This window comes from Crocodylus porosus, unplaced genomic scaffold (genome assembly GCF_001723895.1).
Source record: "Crocodylus porosus isolate Cpor-Errol unplaced genomic scaffold, CroPor_comp1, whole genome shotgun sequence".
Taxonomy (NCBI): domain Eukaryota; kingdom Metazoa; phylum Chordata; order Crocodylia; family Crocodylidae; genus Crocodylus; species Crocodylus porosus.
Window position 1 is genome coordinate 2,735,786 of NW_017728931.1, and position 17,150 is coordinate 2,752,935.

Sequence of the window (17,150 nt, forward strand, 5' to 3'; positions counted from 1 at the left end):
AGGCAGACTGCCCACCCTCTCTTCTGTTCTTCAGCTGAGCTAGGCGGGCAGCCAGCAGTGCCTGCAAAGTCAGCTGAGGGCCCAGTCTTAGCCGGCAGCATTTGCAGAGACAGCTGAAGGCCTACCCAGCTGCTTCAGGGGGAGCTCTGCTTTGGCACTTGGAGCTCATCTCCACTTTGGAAATACAGCGGACCCAAGCCTGGGTGCCAAGGGAGAGTCTTCTGCTGAGTCGGCAGCAACTTTTAGCAGCATGAGACTCTGCCTAGGGAAAGAGAAAATGTCCACAGCCGGCAGCTATGGAGCCCTGCATACTCACTGTGCTACTGCCTTGTGTAGCACGTGTTACTTTATCTTTCCTCCTGCAGAGGCTTTTGATGCAGAAGCTATTGTTACCATATTTCCTTACTTAAAATGCACGTCCCAATTTCCAGCAGATCTTTTTTTGGAAAAATGGTGTGTGTTGTATGCAAGGCAATATGGTTATCACTCCTGAACCCATGTTCTTCCTTACCAGAATCACCAATATGAGATTTGGAGAGGAAGCAGAGTGTGCCTTACAGACTTCTAGGTAATAAAATGTAAGCAAAACAAGTCAGGTTTGTTTCAGCTGTCTTTAATTGACTGTCTAAAGATACCACTGATCATTTTAAGGTAGCACTATTTTTTATCTATTGAGTAAACCTGTAGAGCTCAGTCTGGGTAAGCTTGAAGAATTCAAGATCCTTTCTTGAACCTCTGGGCTAGGGACAGAAATTATACATAAACCGGTACAAGTGATCAGAAACCAGTTCAAATCTGTAACACAAAAGAAGTTCAGTGCACATAAACTGCTTTCAAAATAGCCAAAACCGGTTTAAGGTATATGTGAATGGATGTTGTATCAGACTTAATTGATTTAGGTAAATCGGTTTATTGAATTTCTGTCCTAGATCCTGCAGTTTGCAAACTCCGGGTGGAAGCTTCTTGAAAGCAGACTTGCTCATCAGCTTCTTAGTACTTCTGCTTTTGGCCAAAACCCATAAGTGAAAAAATGTAACCTTCTCTGTTGTTCTGCTGTGTTCAGATTAGCTCTAGAAATGGGCCAAGGTTTAGGGTGGATGAACTGCAAGCTGCCTGCTGTATGCTAGAAGGAAAAGGAAAATACTGCTTTTCATAGTAAGTAATAGGGTCAGAAGGGACCTGAGCAGATCATCAAGTCCAACTCCCTGCCATGGCAGGAAAAAGTACTGGGGTCAAATGACCCTGGCAAGGTGATTGTCTAGCCTTGTCTTAAAGACCCCCAGGGTAGAAACCTGCACCACTTCGCTTGGAAGTTGCTTCCAGATCCTAGCTGCCCTGACCGTGAAGTAGCGCCTCCTGATGTCTAATATCATCCTTTTGTAGCTCGTTCACTCTTTAGCCCTTTCAGTTGCCAGTTTTCCTTGGGTACAACAGAGGAAAGTTGTTGCCTTTCCTTGTTCTTTCTAATACTGCCAGTAAAGGAAAGCAATACTCGCTTTCCCTCCCCTCCTTTCTTAACAGCTCTCTCAGAAATTTTTGGCTTGGATACTACTATCAGTCAGTCAGGTTTAATCTGCAGCTGTGCCACTGTAAACTTTTTGGTTTTAAAGCTATTCAGGGCACTATATTTTTTCACTTACATTTGTATCCCAATGAAAACTTCCAGTTTTTTTGTGGGATGGCATTGATTGTGCATCCAATATGTGCAGTGTGCAACAAGTGGGTGAAACTCCCAATTACATTTTAGCTACTGCAAGGTAATCACTTGGAGGGCAAAATGAGTGGGCTAATTAAATTCAGGTAAAACACCATTAAAAATCCTAATTTACCATGAAATATGGCTAAGGAGGAGCTCTGAAGTTGAGCCCTCACCTAGTTCAGTTTGTGTACTTACCTGAGTTACAATGACCTGTCAGCTTAACTGTATTTACAGATTCACCCATCTGGCATAGTATTTATTGATTCATCATATGGTGTAGGTCTGTTTGTGTAGACATCTCATTTTTCCAGATAATGACTCACATTTTATTCTACTTTTCTGCAGTGGAACATGGAATTTCTTTATAATTGGATCCCTGTATTTTTCTTCAACACCGGTGTCAAAAGAGTTCATGTTTATTTTGTTAACTTCAAACAGAATTTTTTTCCCCTTTTTAGATTTATGGTAACTTGTTCTCTCTCCCTTGCCGGTGATTTTTGTCCTCTTCCTAATCATCCGTATTAAATCTGTAATCTTTGTGAGCGGATTGTGGTGACATCTAACATTTGTTCTATTTGTACTTTAGGCTGAGGTCAAGAAAACAAACAAAGCAATCATTATGTTTTAGCATTCTTTTTTAATGAGCGCATTAAAATCCAGCCTGTTACAGGATCAGTCATAAAGGGAAGGACTAGAACTCCTAGCAGTACTGTCTTTTGAAGCAGTGCACTTTATAGGAAATAATAGACTAAAAGGATATGTAAGGGCTTTGGTGGGAAATAAATGGCACTGTGTTGTTGATGGAAAAAAGATCTTGGCAGAACTGTTGTTGTGACTGTTCCTGTGGCTTAGAAAGGAATTTCCTACAGACTGGGCTAACCATTAACAATGTCTCTACTTTTAGGAGTTCAAGACATTCAGTGGAGTCTTCCTAAGAAAGATGTCGTCTTTGACAACGGAAACCTGTTGTCCGGACAAAAGAGGAAGTTTCTTTAAGGTAAAAGGAAGATTTGATTTATTTCTATAACTAGAAAGATGCATTAGATTTGAAAAGTAAAGCAGCTAATAGCCTGCCTACTAGTTGTGGAGGGACTCTTCATGCTCTAACTAAAAAGCTGCTCTGAGAGAACTTGCCTTAGGATAACCTTCAAGTGTACTGTCTTCAGTACTTCAGCAGTTCAGGGTTTTTGTAAGTTAACAGACCAAAACAAACATCAAGCACGTGGCTTTATGTGAAACTGATGCTGCAGATTATGCTGAATAGCTTGTGATGTAAAATGAGACACAGTTCAGTGCTTACCAATTTACAAGTTTTATCAGAGGTCTTCCTGAAGTCCTGTCATTTTCTTTCTGGGGGGGGGGGGTGTGTGTACATGCCATATGGAATGGTGCATTTAGTGTAAAAGTAGATCTATTATGTGGTTTTCTCTGCAGCTGGTTGTGACGATATGAACACATTATACACAGTCACCACATTATTATAGTTTGTATAGTTGGATTATTGCAGTTAAAGTTACAAAACAGCTTTATGACTTCCTTTTCAAATCAAGAGTTTCCTTTGTTTATAGTTTTCTGGGGAAAAAAAATCTCTTTTTGAGTTTAAACTTGCCATGTTTAGTTTAATTTATTTTATGAAAACTTGTAGAAAATCTTTTAAATTGTTTCTCAGTTACCTAATCACAAAAATGTTGTTTTTCCACTTTATATAGGTATTTAAAACTATGCCTTCTACACACGTGTGCATGTGCGCACACGCACACACATACACACATGTTTAGGCATGTATATATAAATGTTTTGGCATGTGAAATAAATATATAAATGTATAATTATAATCCATATATAAATGTTTAGGCATGAGAAGTTAACCAGTCGGCAGTTTTGAAAATTCCAACTTCAAGTTAAAAGTATTGAGTTGTGTTTATAAGAAAAGGTAATGCAAATAACTTGGAGTAGACCTGTTAATACTGTCTGATTTTTGCTTTTAGATGTCAGAGTGTCTTCTCCATTGCCCTCTGGGGAATGTGTTAGGGATTAAGTTACTGAGTTTTCTGACCTAGCTTTTCTCCTTTTTGGGTACAGCTGAACCTTGAAACTGATGTAGTGTTAGGCTCCTTCCAGCCACAGTGTTGTGTTAAGACACTTTTTTGTCTTGGGGGTGCTCTTTGGGGTGCAGTCTTTCTGATCTCTGAAGAGCAGCTACATTATATCTGTTTCTAGGTTAGAAGAAGGGAGCAGGCATGCCTTGCTTTGCTGTGGCGCTCCCTAGCATGGTGTGGAAGCAACATTGCCATGACTGCTGCTTCCCCATGGGTGCTGAATTCACTCGTGTGTTGCTAGGACTTCTGGGGGGAGTGCATTGTGTTGCTAGGACTTGCTTGATACTTTGTGCTGCAGAGATCAAGCTTGCAGATCTCCTCTAGTTGATCGCAGGAGGAGTTTTTGGTCTTCTGGATAGATGGGGGAGAGTGTGGGAAGGCTTTGGAGGACAACTGGCATTTAATTGATGAGCCTGCATCTTCACATCAAGGGGGATATGTTTACCAGCCCAAATGAAAGCCTTATTTGCTTTTAGCCCATAATGTCAGATGGGCTGGCTTGGTTGGTTTGAAAGTGGCACCAAATCTAGATGAGTTAGTTTTATTTGTATATTTGGGGTGGGGAAGGGCTTGGGGAAACACTTGAGTTAACATTGCAGTGAAGATGAATGTTTTCTGTACTGTTGCATGGAAGTACATTATTTGCCCTAATAAAGGTTCACTACCATTGGGTAAATGTAGAATATGGCTATTAGTAAGTTGAACTCCAGCAGGCTAGAATTGGGCAAACCCAGATGAACTATGTCAAGTATCTTGTTTATCAAGTGAGTCTTATTTATTGGCTTGTCTACATTTTTCAGTACTGGTGCTACCAGCAGTGTAAGCTGTCATACAGATTGGTCAGGGAGTAGATTTAAACATGAAAGAAATATCTTTGTCTACTTTACACTGCAGTTTATGCTGTTAGTAGCAGTCAGGTTGGAATTGCACATTTTCTCAGCAGAGATTAACTGTAAGTAGTGACTGAAATATTATGGGTGCTTGTTAGTGCTAAATTTATTTCTGTCTCAGTATGCTGACCTACTGCTATAGATTTGTCTTCTTAATGCTTAAGGGGATTGATATTTCACAGTTTTCTCAGCTTATATCAGAAATCATGGTAATGATTTTCTTCTCCTAACAATGTTATTTACACAAATAAATAGCCAAGACTTCATGGATGACTAACAGCTGCCATCCTGCTGAGTCTTTTCTGCTCCCCTCTCTCCTTCTGTTGTTCTGAACATCCATCCATCTTCCCAGTAAGTTGCATTCCATACATTTCACAGCTGCGGCATCCTTCTAACCCTTCATCCTTCCCACAAAAAGCCTCTCTCTTGGCACCAGGATCTGCATGCTGGAAAACTATACCGTAAGGCTTTTTCAAGAGGAGTAACATTTGGTGTGCTGCCCCCTACTTAGTCCCCATACCACACCTGTAACTGGTCACATGCACACAAACATCAGTGCTCCCATAAAACTGTAGGACTGGAAGAGACCTCCTGAATCTCACTGAGTTTAGTAGCCTGTCAGTGCAGATGCCATGTCATACAGTCCTTTTTATGAAATTATCCAGCTGTCTTTGTTAGCAGTCAAGCTTTTCTAGTCATCTCTGATATAATAAGCTGTCCATTCTCTCAATCATTGTAGCAGCCCTTCTTTGTACCTACTGCACTTTCAATTATTTTTTCTTGGACGGGGTTTCCAGAGATATGGGCCGTAATCTAGATGTGTCTTGTATAAAGGAACTATTACTTTGAGTCTAGTGGAAATATCTCTGGTGATGCATCCAAAGTTTGTATGTGGATTTCTCATAGTTTCAGCACATCAGCAGTTCATCCTTATCTGTGTTCATCTGGTGTACTCACAGCCTTCTCTTCTTCCTTCTCAGTCATTTTCAAATGATGGACTCTCATGACCAGTTGCTGTCTTCCCTTGAGTCAGCTCCTTACCCACCTTACAGTCCTTCTGCTAACCCCCTTCCTCTCCAGCATCACTGCCTCGTAGAGCACTATATCAAAGGCTTTATTGAAGTCCAGATAGCTGAAAGCTATCACATTTCCTTTGTCTAGAAAATCAATGATCTTATCACAGAAACTTGCAGATTAAGTTGGCAAAGTTCTTTATAATTTATTGAAAACGGGACCTACAATTTCATATCTGGTTCTTTCAGAATACTGGATAGAGATTGGATAGTTTGCACAACTTGAATGCATTAGGTCCTTAAGTTTGCTTCCGTTGCCTTCCAGTACCATTTCCCCCGCCCTGGATTTATTTTCCCTGCTGTAGCAATAGGAGGAGGACAAATTCAAGGCAAACCTCCAATAATTAGTTTCTAAACATGGAAAATAACAAATTTATAATTTTCCCCATATATAGAATGTAAACTGTTGGGGGGTTATCTTATAATCAAGGTCATCTTCTATTCAAGGAAATACAGTACTACTTCACTGCCTGAATGGGGATGGCAGAACGAACATGGTAAGAAATGTAAGGTAATAAAACTGTATGCAGTGGGCCCTATTTCCAGCACCATAGGAAAAATGCCACATTCATGCCCTGACTCACATCAGCCACAGGATCATAGGAACGTAGGGCTCTAAGGGATGTCACAAGGACACCTAGTCCAGCCCCCTGCTCAAGGCAGGATCATTCCTAACTAAACGATTCCAGCCAAGTGTCACTCAAACATGTTCTTGAAAACTTCCAAAGAGGGAGATACCACAATTTCTCTAGGTAACCTGTTCCCATGTTTGATCACTCTCATGGTTGAAAAGTTCTTCCTAATCTCCAACCTAAATTTCCTCTGTTGCAGCCATCCCCATTCTCAACATGAACACTCAGATACAGAAAATTGAGGTAAAGTAGTCGTTTAGTTTTCAGTAAAGTATTCACACGGAGTCCCTAACCACACCTCCCATGTACACCCCTTTACCCCCCTGCCACAGTATACAAGAGTAAGACTGTATTTTGAGCAATTATACAATCACCTATAGGTACACTATTCAAACACACATGTATCAGGACAAAAATATAAAAAAAAAAAATGTAATTTATAGTAGATATTTGATTTTCTTTTTTTAGTATATGATTTGGGTTTTTTCCAGTTTCAAGATGGCCTCCCCCTCCCCGAGTACTTCCGGGGCAAGGGCAGGAACTTCTGGTGGTAAAGGTCAGGGGTAAGAGGCTGGGACTTCTGGTCCCAAGATGGTGACCAGGGGGCAGGGCACTTGTCAAAGTGCAGCGCTACCCTTGTGGCCCTCCACAGCTCACCAAAACTCATTAAACAGGTCTCCAGCCAAAATAATTGCCCACCCCTGCTCTAGAGTAATTTACGGTGGAGTAAACCCTGCAGCATTTGCACGTGTAGATGTGCCCAGTGATAACCTGATGTTGTTTACACTGGCATTTGCACTGTTAGTAGCTCTGGTGTTGCTGAACCATTGATGGGGAGCAGATCCAACTTGTTTCTACTTTGAACAGATCCTTAGCTTTGACATTTGGGGCTCAACAAGTTGGAGAGAGAATTTTTTTTCACACTTGGGGAGGATGGGCACCAGCTGTGAAACGTGGAAAGCATATGGTAGAAACATCGTAATAAAGTATATTTTGAACAGTGTTTAGAAGCATGCCTTCTCAGCCTCTGAAGCAAGCTGTTGCTTACAAAAGCTTATGTATTTCTGATTGACTTAGTCTGTAAGGTGCAAATCTACCCTGCCTTCTGCCTAAGTTCAGGCTAACATAGTTAACTACCACAGATTCTAAAAATATTCTAAGGGGGTTAAATGCCCAACTGTTTCTGAATGTTAGTGGAATATGGGTACTTCAAACTCTCTTGAAAATCTCAACCATTTTCATTTTATGTAGATAAAAATGTGTGTCTATATAGCTTTGGTTCAAAAACCTCAACTGGAGGCTTCCATTCAAGTCCCCTTTTGGACGTAGAGATGCCAAGACTCCTCAGCACAGAGGAATTCCTAATATTTGTTGGCAAAGCACTGCATGTCATTAATTTTCACTAATGGCTTCATAGTACAATTGCAGGAGCACACTGATACATTGAAGTGCTCAATTAATGTAGTGCATATTTTGTTAGATTATTATTTTAAGACAGTCTTATTAGGCCATTCATTAGAAAACAAATGAGGGACGATTTGAATTGCCCTTTTCCTCTGTGGTAACTTACTCAAGCCTCAGGAAATTAAAAATAAACCAGGGTCATCTGGGAAGAGGTTCAGCTTCTATGTTTTTGTGGCACACACTGATTATTATTCAGCTTTGTATAGACAAAGACATTATCTTTACTTCATGACCTTCAGCAGTCTTTTCCTTTCAAGTGAACAATCACACGCCTAACACAACTAATTAACTTTCTTTGAGTTGGTAGTGAAAGTATCTAATCTTATCAGGAATACTTAAGGAGTTATTTTCAGAAAAGCTGGAGGGAAAAGTCTAGTTCCATACGTTTCAACAGCTTTATACCCCAGTTGAGCTGAATTCTTAAGCTCTTACATTATGAGTCAATCTACTGCCCTACTGTCCAGTTCTCAAATACACCCAACGTGGTCTGGAGTATCTTGCCATTCTCAACTTTGACTAGAAAAAAACAAGTAAGAATGAATGGCAGTCTTTAACTTGTTGGCATTTTTCCTATGGTGCTGGAAATAGGGCCCACTGCATACAGTTTTATTACCTTACATTTCTTACCATGTTCGTTCTGCCATCCCCATTCAGGCAGTGAAGTAGTACTGTATTTCCTTGAATAGAAGATGACCTTGATTATAAGATAACCCCCCAACAGTTTACATTCTATATATGGGGAAAATTATAAATTTGTTATTTTCCATGTTTAGAAACTAATTATTGGAGGTTTGCCTTGAATTTGTCCTCTTCCTATTGCTACAGCAGGGAAAATAAATCCAGGGCGGGGGAAATCATGTAGCCCTTTGTTCTCTGCTTCCTTGCAACTTTTTCCCCTGGTAGCCCCTTCCCACTCTACTATCAGACCCTGTTTTCCTTAAGCACAAAGAAGTGAGGAGCAAATTTGAAAAGAACAACCTTGAAATTAAACATGGCTGTAGCAATTTGCATGTAGTTTCCATGCACTTAGTTTATCTAGAAATGATGCATGTTACCCTTTTTTTGTAAACTGCTGCAAGTTTTAGCGCAGGTACTCCATAAACACTTTTGAGCAGCAGTTTGACATCTGTTTATCTGTAGTACAGGGGCAGATTCAGGCACGGGGCCCAGGCCCAGCGGCCTCTAGGCACCTGGGTTCCATTGGTAAACAGCCGCACACCTGGTTTTCCTTGAGCAGCCACACACATTGATGTGGTGAGGAATACAGCTGGGTAGTGTGGAGAGCAACTCCCTGCAGGTTAATGTATAGAGAGGAAAGGGTGTGGGGGAGAGTAGATGGAGGCCCCTATGTTGAGGGAGAGAGTGGGGCTGGGGGGCTGCCCATCCAGGGCAGCGCATGGGATCCGGAGACAGGGCGGGGAGTGGAACAGAGCCATGGATGGCTCATCCAGGGGGCACAAGGCAACGGGGGGGGCACCCCCTAGGGGAGTCATGGGGGAGCATGTGGCCCCCCTGATTTGTGTGCAGGGCGGATGCGGGCTGCTTGCTCTGGATTTGGGGCTCTCTGCTCTGCTGCCTTTCTCCTTGGGAGCCCTGTGCCAGCTGTGCACCCCCTGCCCACCCTGTAGCAATGGAGGTGGCAAGTTGTGCCCACCGCTGCTGGGCGGACAGGGCACAGGGCAAAAGTAGTAGGGCAGAGGGTCCTGAGCCTGCATCATCTACCCTCACTCCACTTGGCTCCACTCTAGCTGTGGTTGTGGGGGTGGGGAGGACAGGGAGCAGGGAGGAGAGCTGAGTATGTGCCCAGGGCCCCAGTAAATTTGCATCTGGCACTGAGTACAAGCTTTTTTTTTTTTTTTTTTTTATGTATGATATTAATCCAAAGCCAGAGGCTCATGATTTACCACATAGTTCATTGGGCTGGGCTCCAGAAGAATCAACAGCATTTCAAGCCTAAGTGATCTCACAGTTCAGCATATCCATGTGTGTACATCAGGCTACCCCCCCCCCCCACAAAAGTTCCATGTGCTTATTAGTCCCCACTTACGACTGGATCCAGTTGTTCTTGTCATAAGTCCTGGGATGCTCCAATAATTTATTGCAGATGAGGCTCAAGGCACCGATCCAGCTTTACCTCATGGAGGATAGACTACACTAATCATACGCACCAGGCTGAAAGATGGGGCAGCAGAGGGATTCTGGGCCTGTTTCTACATGTGGGCCCTACTGCACAGTTGTACTGCTAAACCAAGTACTCAATGACTGTGCAGTAACCAGCAGTACTGCACAATCCCGGTGCTACACAGGTTGTTTCCTACTACACAGTAGTGGCGGTGTCACAGGTCATGCCCACTGATGCTGTGTCGTCATAGCGACGAGCTATGTTGCTGTAGCTTGTTGCTATGGCAATGTAGCATCTTGTGTAGATATGCCCTGGGTGAATTATGTGCAATGTCATAGCTCACCATGGCTTGAAAAAGAGGTGGTAGTGAAGCCCTACTGTATGTCTTATTCATATGGGCTTCCCTAACCTATTCTTGTGGTAGGTTCCTATTAACAAGTTTGTCTGTTGTGGGCAGTGTGTTTTATAGTCATGCTCAGTGTTGGTTGTATTCAGTCAGCCTCATAGTTGGTTTCCATTGCTGAGCACATGCTGCTTTCAGGAGCAATGTAATGATAGTGTATTTAATGAGATTGCCTTATATGAGGTTATAAAATGAGGGGCTTTTTTGCCCATGCCAGTTGGGGGGAAAAACTTGTCTTGTATTCAGCTAAATACAACCGCACTATCCCCAGTTTACCAAGGGGCTAAATGATTTGCCCACAGAGTAAGACTTGCAGGGCAAGGAATTGGAGTGGTATCTCCCCAAGTTTCAGGTATGCACTCGCATTCTTGTGTCATCCTTCTTCTCTGTGGTCCCTTTCCTGAATTCTTAATGCATTTCAAACCATGTTGATCCTGGATCTGAGCCACTGCCCTGTTTATATTTTTCAATCCTGAAATTAAATGTTTGCTGTGGCATTTTGTTGCCTCTTGATTAACTAGCTATCGACCCATAACAGAGTGATAGTAGTCTGAGGGAGGGGATATTAGAAATTCCTGGCTCACCAGTGGAATATAACTGCATGCTGCTATAAATACTTCACTTCTCTACAGACACTGGGAAAAGCTTACAAATAGAAACTCCCAATTATGCTTGTATCTTTGACTGTTTGCCAAGCCTTTCCACAGGGTGCCCTTTGAGAATTGCTGCACTCAGCTTATCAAAACAGGAAGGAAAAAGTTAAAATGCCAAAGAGGATGCAAGACTCCAGCAAAATTGAGAAATGAGATGCTGGAGGGGAAAAGAACATGGACAGGGATTTGTTGTCTGCTTAAATATGATATTGACCCTCATTTCTAGGTTAGAAACAGTGATCTTAGTTTTAAGCTCTTAGCTCTTCTAAAGGGCAGATCTTGGCCTTTCTCGGAAAAGTTCTGCAGTGGCTACTACAATTGAAGTTCAGTATAGTGAAGTTGACGGTTTCACAAATTCTCTGTGAACTTGTAGCTACATCACAATACGAAAGCAGGTAAATCAGCTGCTATGCAAAAATAGGAATCATTTGTATTAAACAGCTAAGATGTACTGCAGCAGTCTTCTAGTCTACTGGCATTTGTTCGGTAAGACTTTTCACCAGTTGAATGGGTGTTAACACTTACCTATAGAAATCCAGGATCTCTCAAAGAGGCCTGTGAGAGAAAGGTTTGCATTCTTTGATGTGGCCAAGATCACCTCCGTTTGGTGCAGGCCGTGTGTGTGTGTATAAGCAGTGAAGCAGGGCTTCAGAAATATAGATATGGCTCTCTGTTCTGTGTTGCTTGACTCCAGCATCTATTAAAGCAACCTACAGACTGCTCTCACTTATGCAACTGATAGAAGGTCCCTAAGGATCTAAAGCATAGACCTTAACCACTCTTATTTATTTAACTCTATTTGTGGGCACTGTATACGAATGAACATATCCTCTGTGCCACTTTTTTCTAGGCATCTGGGACTGGCTGTATCCAGGCATCGACTGAATGTATCGATTGATAGTGAGCATGATGGGTTGCAGTGTAAAATAAAATGTGGTTTTGAGATTGTTTGTACTTTGCTGTTTTGTTCCTGTATTTTCAGAATGTATGCAGTTAGTACTGAGGTATGTTTTATAATGTTTTTGAAATAGGTTTGGTTGGGAAACATTATACCAAGGAAGAGGTCTGTGTGACTAATTATATATATTGAGATGGTGTGTCACTGTGTGGCTTTGTGGGCTAAAATGATGGGCTAAATCAGTTGGGCCAACCTTTTCAGCAGACCTGCCACAAAGTAGTCCTGCACCCTTCCCTGTTGGCACTCCAGTTCCCTTCTTCTGCCCAATTCGCTGCTCTGTGCTCCCTGCCCTATCTACTGCTCTACTTTCTGCTTCTTGCCCTATCTGCTGCTGTGCTAACTGTCCTCACCCCAATCTGCTGCATGCCAGGGACACAAACTGACTGTGCCACTTGTGGTATGCATGCTGCAGGTTGGCCAGCCCTGAGCTAAATGATGGTATTATAGGTTTTGACTCTTAAAAGAGTTTTTTTCTTGTTTGAATTACTTCTGAGAGAGCAGTTTTGACATTAAACTGGCTACTATTTGGTGCATTTTTTAAAAACTTTCTTCATTTAAACTTTGAATTCCAGAGGATGGCTTTTTACTTCCAGCTAGCAGTTGGTTATCTGTAAGTGTCACCTCTTTCAAGAATGTCATCTTTCTGTGCAGAGATGGTCTCAGTTTGCCTTGAGTACTCTTCCGAAGTTTTCTCCAGATCACGTCCATGGGTGTAAAGCTTATGACTGCTGTTAACCTGCTACATAATTTTTTTTCTGAGGTTTCTGATATTATTTGCCCCTCAGCTGTTGATAAAGTTCTCAGAATCCTAGTTACTATGGACTCATCCAGAGCCTGGTGAAGGCAGTGGGAATCTTTTCCTTGAGGTCAATGAAATCTGAATCAGCCCTTTTGTGAATGATGATGTGTTTGGAAAATTAAATTATATTGGATCTTACATTAAAGCGTGACCAGGGACATATCCAGTAGGGCTGTGCAAAAGGGCTGTGTTTCATTTTGGATTCAGCATTTCAGAGGGACAGCAATTCGTTTTGGTATTTCGGATCACTGTCCCATTTTGATTCGGCCGAATCTGTTTCAGAGTTTCAACGCTGTTTTGGCCATAGCCTATAATGGAGAATCACTAAAATACCTATAACTTTGTCATTTCTTGCCTGATTTGGATGCCAAGGAGATAGGTGTAGGGCTTTTTGTGAAACTGTACCTCAAACTGTTCAAGGCAAAACGAGTATCACTTGCCAGCAGTGGCAGCATGCTGTCAGCCCGCACACGGATGTGGGGCTGTGCACCCTGGGAGAAGTCTGGCACAGCCCTGCAGGAGTCCTCACATCTGCATGCGGGATGACAGTAGGCTGCTGCTGACAGCTGCTCCAGGCAGACTTGGGTGTTGGTGCTGACTACAGCTCGCAGCGGCAGCCTGCTGTCATCTGCATGCTCCACAGCCGATGAATGCAGAGCTTTAAAATTTAAAAAAAAAAAAAAAAAAGCTCTGCACTCACCAACTCTGGCAATGGTGATAGGGGTCTCTAAATGCTCATGGCAGAGCGCCCCCAGTGCAGCAGGGGGAAGCAGGGAATGCCCCCACCCGTGCAGGGCAGCAGGGGACAGTGGAGATCGCCACCCCAGCTCAGCCTGGCAGGATGCTGTGCACTTTCCCGGATCTGGGGAGACCCACCTGCCAGCCAGAACTTCCGGTTCGATTCCCCAGCTCTCTGATGGCTTCCTCCAGCTCTCTGATCATTTTCCAAGCTCTTCCTGGGGGGCATGGCCTCTGGATCTGCATGTGGTGTTTCAGCAGGCTGCTGCTGTCAGCTGGGAAAATAACCCAGAGCTGCCACTATCCCCAGCAGGCAGCAGCAGCCTGCTGTCATCCCACATCATCCAGGGGCTCGTGCCCCCTGGGAAGAGCTGAGGGAAAGATCAGGGAGCTGGGGAATCAAATTGGGAACTGGGGGAATGCTCAGGGACCTGAACAATTCCCCAGCTCTTCTTGGGGAGTGCAGGCCCCTGGATCTGCATGCAGGGTTTCAGCAAGCTGCCCCTGCAGGCTGAGGCCAGCAGCAGCACCACAGTCTTCCCAGTGCTCGGTGTGGGCTGTGCCAAGTGGCTGCCACTGGACCCAGTGTGCAGCAGCAGCCTGTTGAAACCCTGCACACAGATCGGGGGCCTGTGGCTCGCGGGATGAGCTGGGGAATGATCAGAGAGCTGGGGAATCGAACCAAGAGCTAGATGTCAATATCAGAGCAGTCTTTCCCCTCCCTCCTCTTAGTTTTTGTTTCCCTGCAAGCCTGGCTCAGAAGCTCTGAAATTCTCCAAAACATTTATGAAACATTTCAGAGCCTTCTGAATCATTTCGGAGCTGTTTCAGAGCCTTCTGTTTCAATCCAGATTTGGTGTTTTGGGCACTGAAACAGCCCAAAACACCTCCAAAACGAAATGCCTACCAAAATTTCACACAGCCCTAACATGCAGCACTGGTGTAGTGGTGTTGCTGCATCCCGCCATTCTGACCGTGTAGCAGGAACAGCAGCTGGGGACTTTAAGTCCCCAAAGAAGGCAAGAATTCCTACCCCGTTCCCCTCTGTACTCAGAGGTAGGCACCTCCCCCACCTCCCCTGCCCTGCTGGAGCCCCAGTACCATGTGTGCCCTGCCTCCCATTGCCCCAGCCCCAAGCAGCTCCTTGCTAGAGCAAGCTGGGAAGTGCCAGAAAAACTTTGATGCTGAGCAGAGGTAGAGAAAAATCCTGGACATCTGTTGGTACTTTTAAAAACTACCCAGACAGAGATGAGAGGACTCAAAAAGAGGACGTGGGGGGAAAATTCAGACGTATGGTTACCCTAGTCCTGGGCTGAGTCCGTTTCTCTGCAGTCCAGCTGGAACTCCTCTTGCCCCCATGTCAGCAGCAGTTGTGCTAGGTGTGGGTGGGAAGGGGAGACATGCCTTTGAGCAGGAAAGAGAAGGGCAGCAGGGATTTATACTTGCTCTGGGGACTTAAAATACCCCTGACTGCTGTTCTTGTAGCATGGGGATGGGGAGAAGAACAGGGATGTGGCCACCCCTCCACTGCTGGTCAGTGCTTCTTCCCACCCATCTTTGTAAAATCCTGGACCTGCTTCTGAGAACAAGTATCTCAACTACCCTACCTCTTGATTTCTCAGGACTGAATCTGTCCTTTTTTACACACTCAAAATCCTCGCCGGTATTGTCGGGTAGAAAGGTATCTGTTACAAGTTCCAGGCACAGAAGTGCATGTACCAGCTGCCATCTGTGGCACACTGCAAGAAGTTTTACTGGTCCTAAAGGCCCTGGAAACTATGCCGTGTGTTCTTGAGTGACATCTACTGGTGCTTTGTCAAATAGCTGCCTACTTATCAATACATAGGCATCTCTTATAATAGTATCCACCTAAAAACTGCCAAAATATATATAAGAACGTTTTAAAACAGTTTCTTACAGGAATAGTGATAAGGGCAGCAGTTCCTGTTTTGGACAAACAAAACTGTCATGAAATGTATTTGCTTTGTGAAAGAAATTTAGATATTTTGGGTTTAAAAAGAATTATTTTGGTCCTAATGGAAACACTTCCATTCAGATGTGTTGCTGTGATGCTTTCTGGGAGTTAGTTGCATCTTTCCATTGGGGATTCCCATGATGTATAGACCTCCCTGAGCGAGAGAGAAGAGACCACGCTGAGTGATGGAGTTTATTGTCTGACCATGGAACCTGTCCTGAAGAAGAGAATGAAAGCTTCAGACACCTGAACTAGAACTATAGGATTTTCAAACTGAATCATCTTGGTTTCCAGCTGAAATAATCGAGTTTGGGGAGGGGATTTTTTGAACCAAAAAGTAAAAAAATTCCATAGTGGAAAGAAACATTTTTCTGACAAGCTCTTATTAGGCCACGAATATGAAATAAGACAGTTTTAAAATGACTTGCTTTCTTCAAGTCAGAACTCTTATTTTAGCTATCCTTGCTCCATCCAGCTGTCACATTAACTTTAAATTTGCCAAAAAATCATTTTTTTAAAATTGCGTCTTTCCAAATGTTAATATTTAACAAACAGTGCTTTTCTGCAGTTGTATTACTATTACTGTAATACAATAACAATGGAATATGATGATATAAAAAGGATACACAAACAAGATGACACAGGTACATTAGCGACTCTGCAAACTCTCTGAGAGAAAATAAATATTGAAAAACACCAAAATGAAACTTGATGCAGAGGTCAGCTCTTGGCTATAATTACTCAGCAGGCAAAATCAGCAAATCACAGCTACTCTATGTGAGCAGGTGATGTAGGAGTCCAGTGCAATATTATAATTCTGTCACAGTACAGACCGTTTGCTTCATTTGAAGTCAACTGGGAATAGAAAGCATGGAATCTGTACTGCAGTTACGGAGTGTAAGACTTATCTAAACTCAGGTCTTTTTTTTGACCATGCCATTTAGTGAAAAATCAGGCTAGAACTCTTTCCTACTGCAGTCCCCCAAGGTGTTTTGCACCCTTGGTAAAATACTGAGTGGTCCAATTAACAATCTAAGAGGCAAGGTCTGAGGTGGTTGCTATGGAGTAAGGTCTGTTGAGGTTTAATAAGCTGCTTGTGTTCTACAATTTCATGAAAGGGAGTAATTTTTAATAAGGCACTGAAGACTGCATTTAACACAGAACCCAATTGCATATGAGTCATGTACAAACAAAAACAATTCTAGCAAGTACCTAATTTATATTTGTCAAAAAGGTATGACCATACATAATTCTAATACTCTAATATTATAAAAGCCTTTGTTTGTGTGTTTGTAATGCTTTTATTTGCACTCTGGTTGTCTTGCCAGCCAGAGTGCTCTGCAGACAGAGACACATGGTGAAGCGCTGCCATGACAGCAGGGACTGACTGGCCAGAGCAGGGATGGCCTTACCCCCTCTGGCCCTGCTCCTTGGAGGCAGTGGGGGACGGCGAGGACCAGAGTGCCACCAAGATGGAGGGGATGGTGCAGGGGGGGTGAGGCCAGCAGCGTTGGCCTTGTCCCCCCAATCCCCCGGCCCTGCTTCTTGGAGGCGGCAGCAGTGCAGGGTGCTGGCAGCACAGTGCTGGCCTCACCCCACCACGTGGCAGAGTACTGCCTTGACAGCAGTAACTGAGGGGCTGGAG

The 17,150-nt window shown here is 43.4% G+C and overlaps 1 protein-coding gene across 2 annotated transcripts in view; it reads left to right on the forward strand.

The window, feature by feature from the left end:
• Nucleotides 1–2,525: 2,525 nt before the first annotated feature.
• The window catches only part of RIN2 (Ras and Rab interactor 2), an 87,585-nt gene continuing 72,960 nt past the window's right edge, over nucleotides 2,526–17,150 (forward strand). Inside the window, exon 1 of one of the 2 annotated variants that reach the window (XM_019544068.1) lies at nucleotides 2,526–2,696. In XM_019544068.1, the coding sequence (XP_019399613.1) occupies nucleotides 2,640–2,696 (57 nt within the window). In that variant the 5' untranslated portion in view covers nucleotides 2,526–2,639. The remainder of the gene's footprint in view (nucleotides 2,697–17,150) is intronic. The other variant, XM_019544067.1, reaches the window with a different exon arrangement.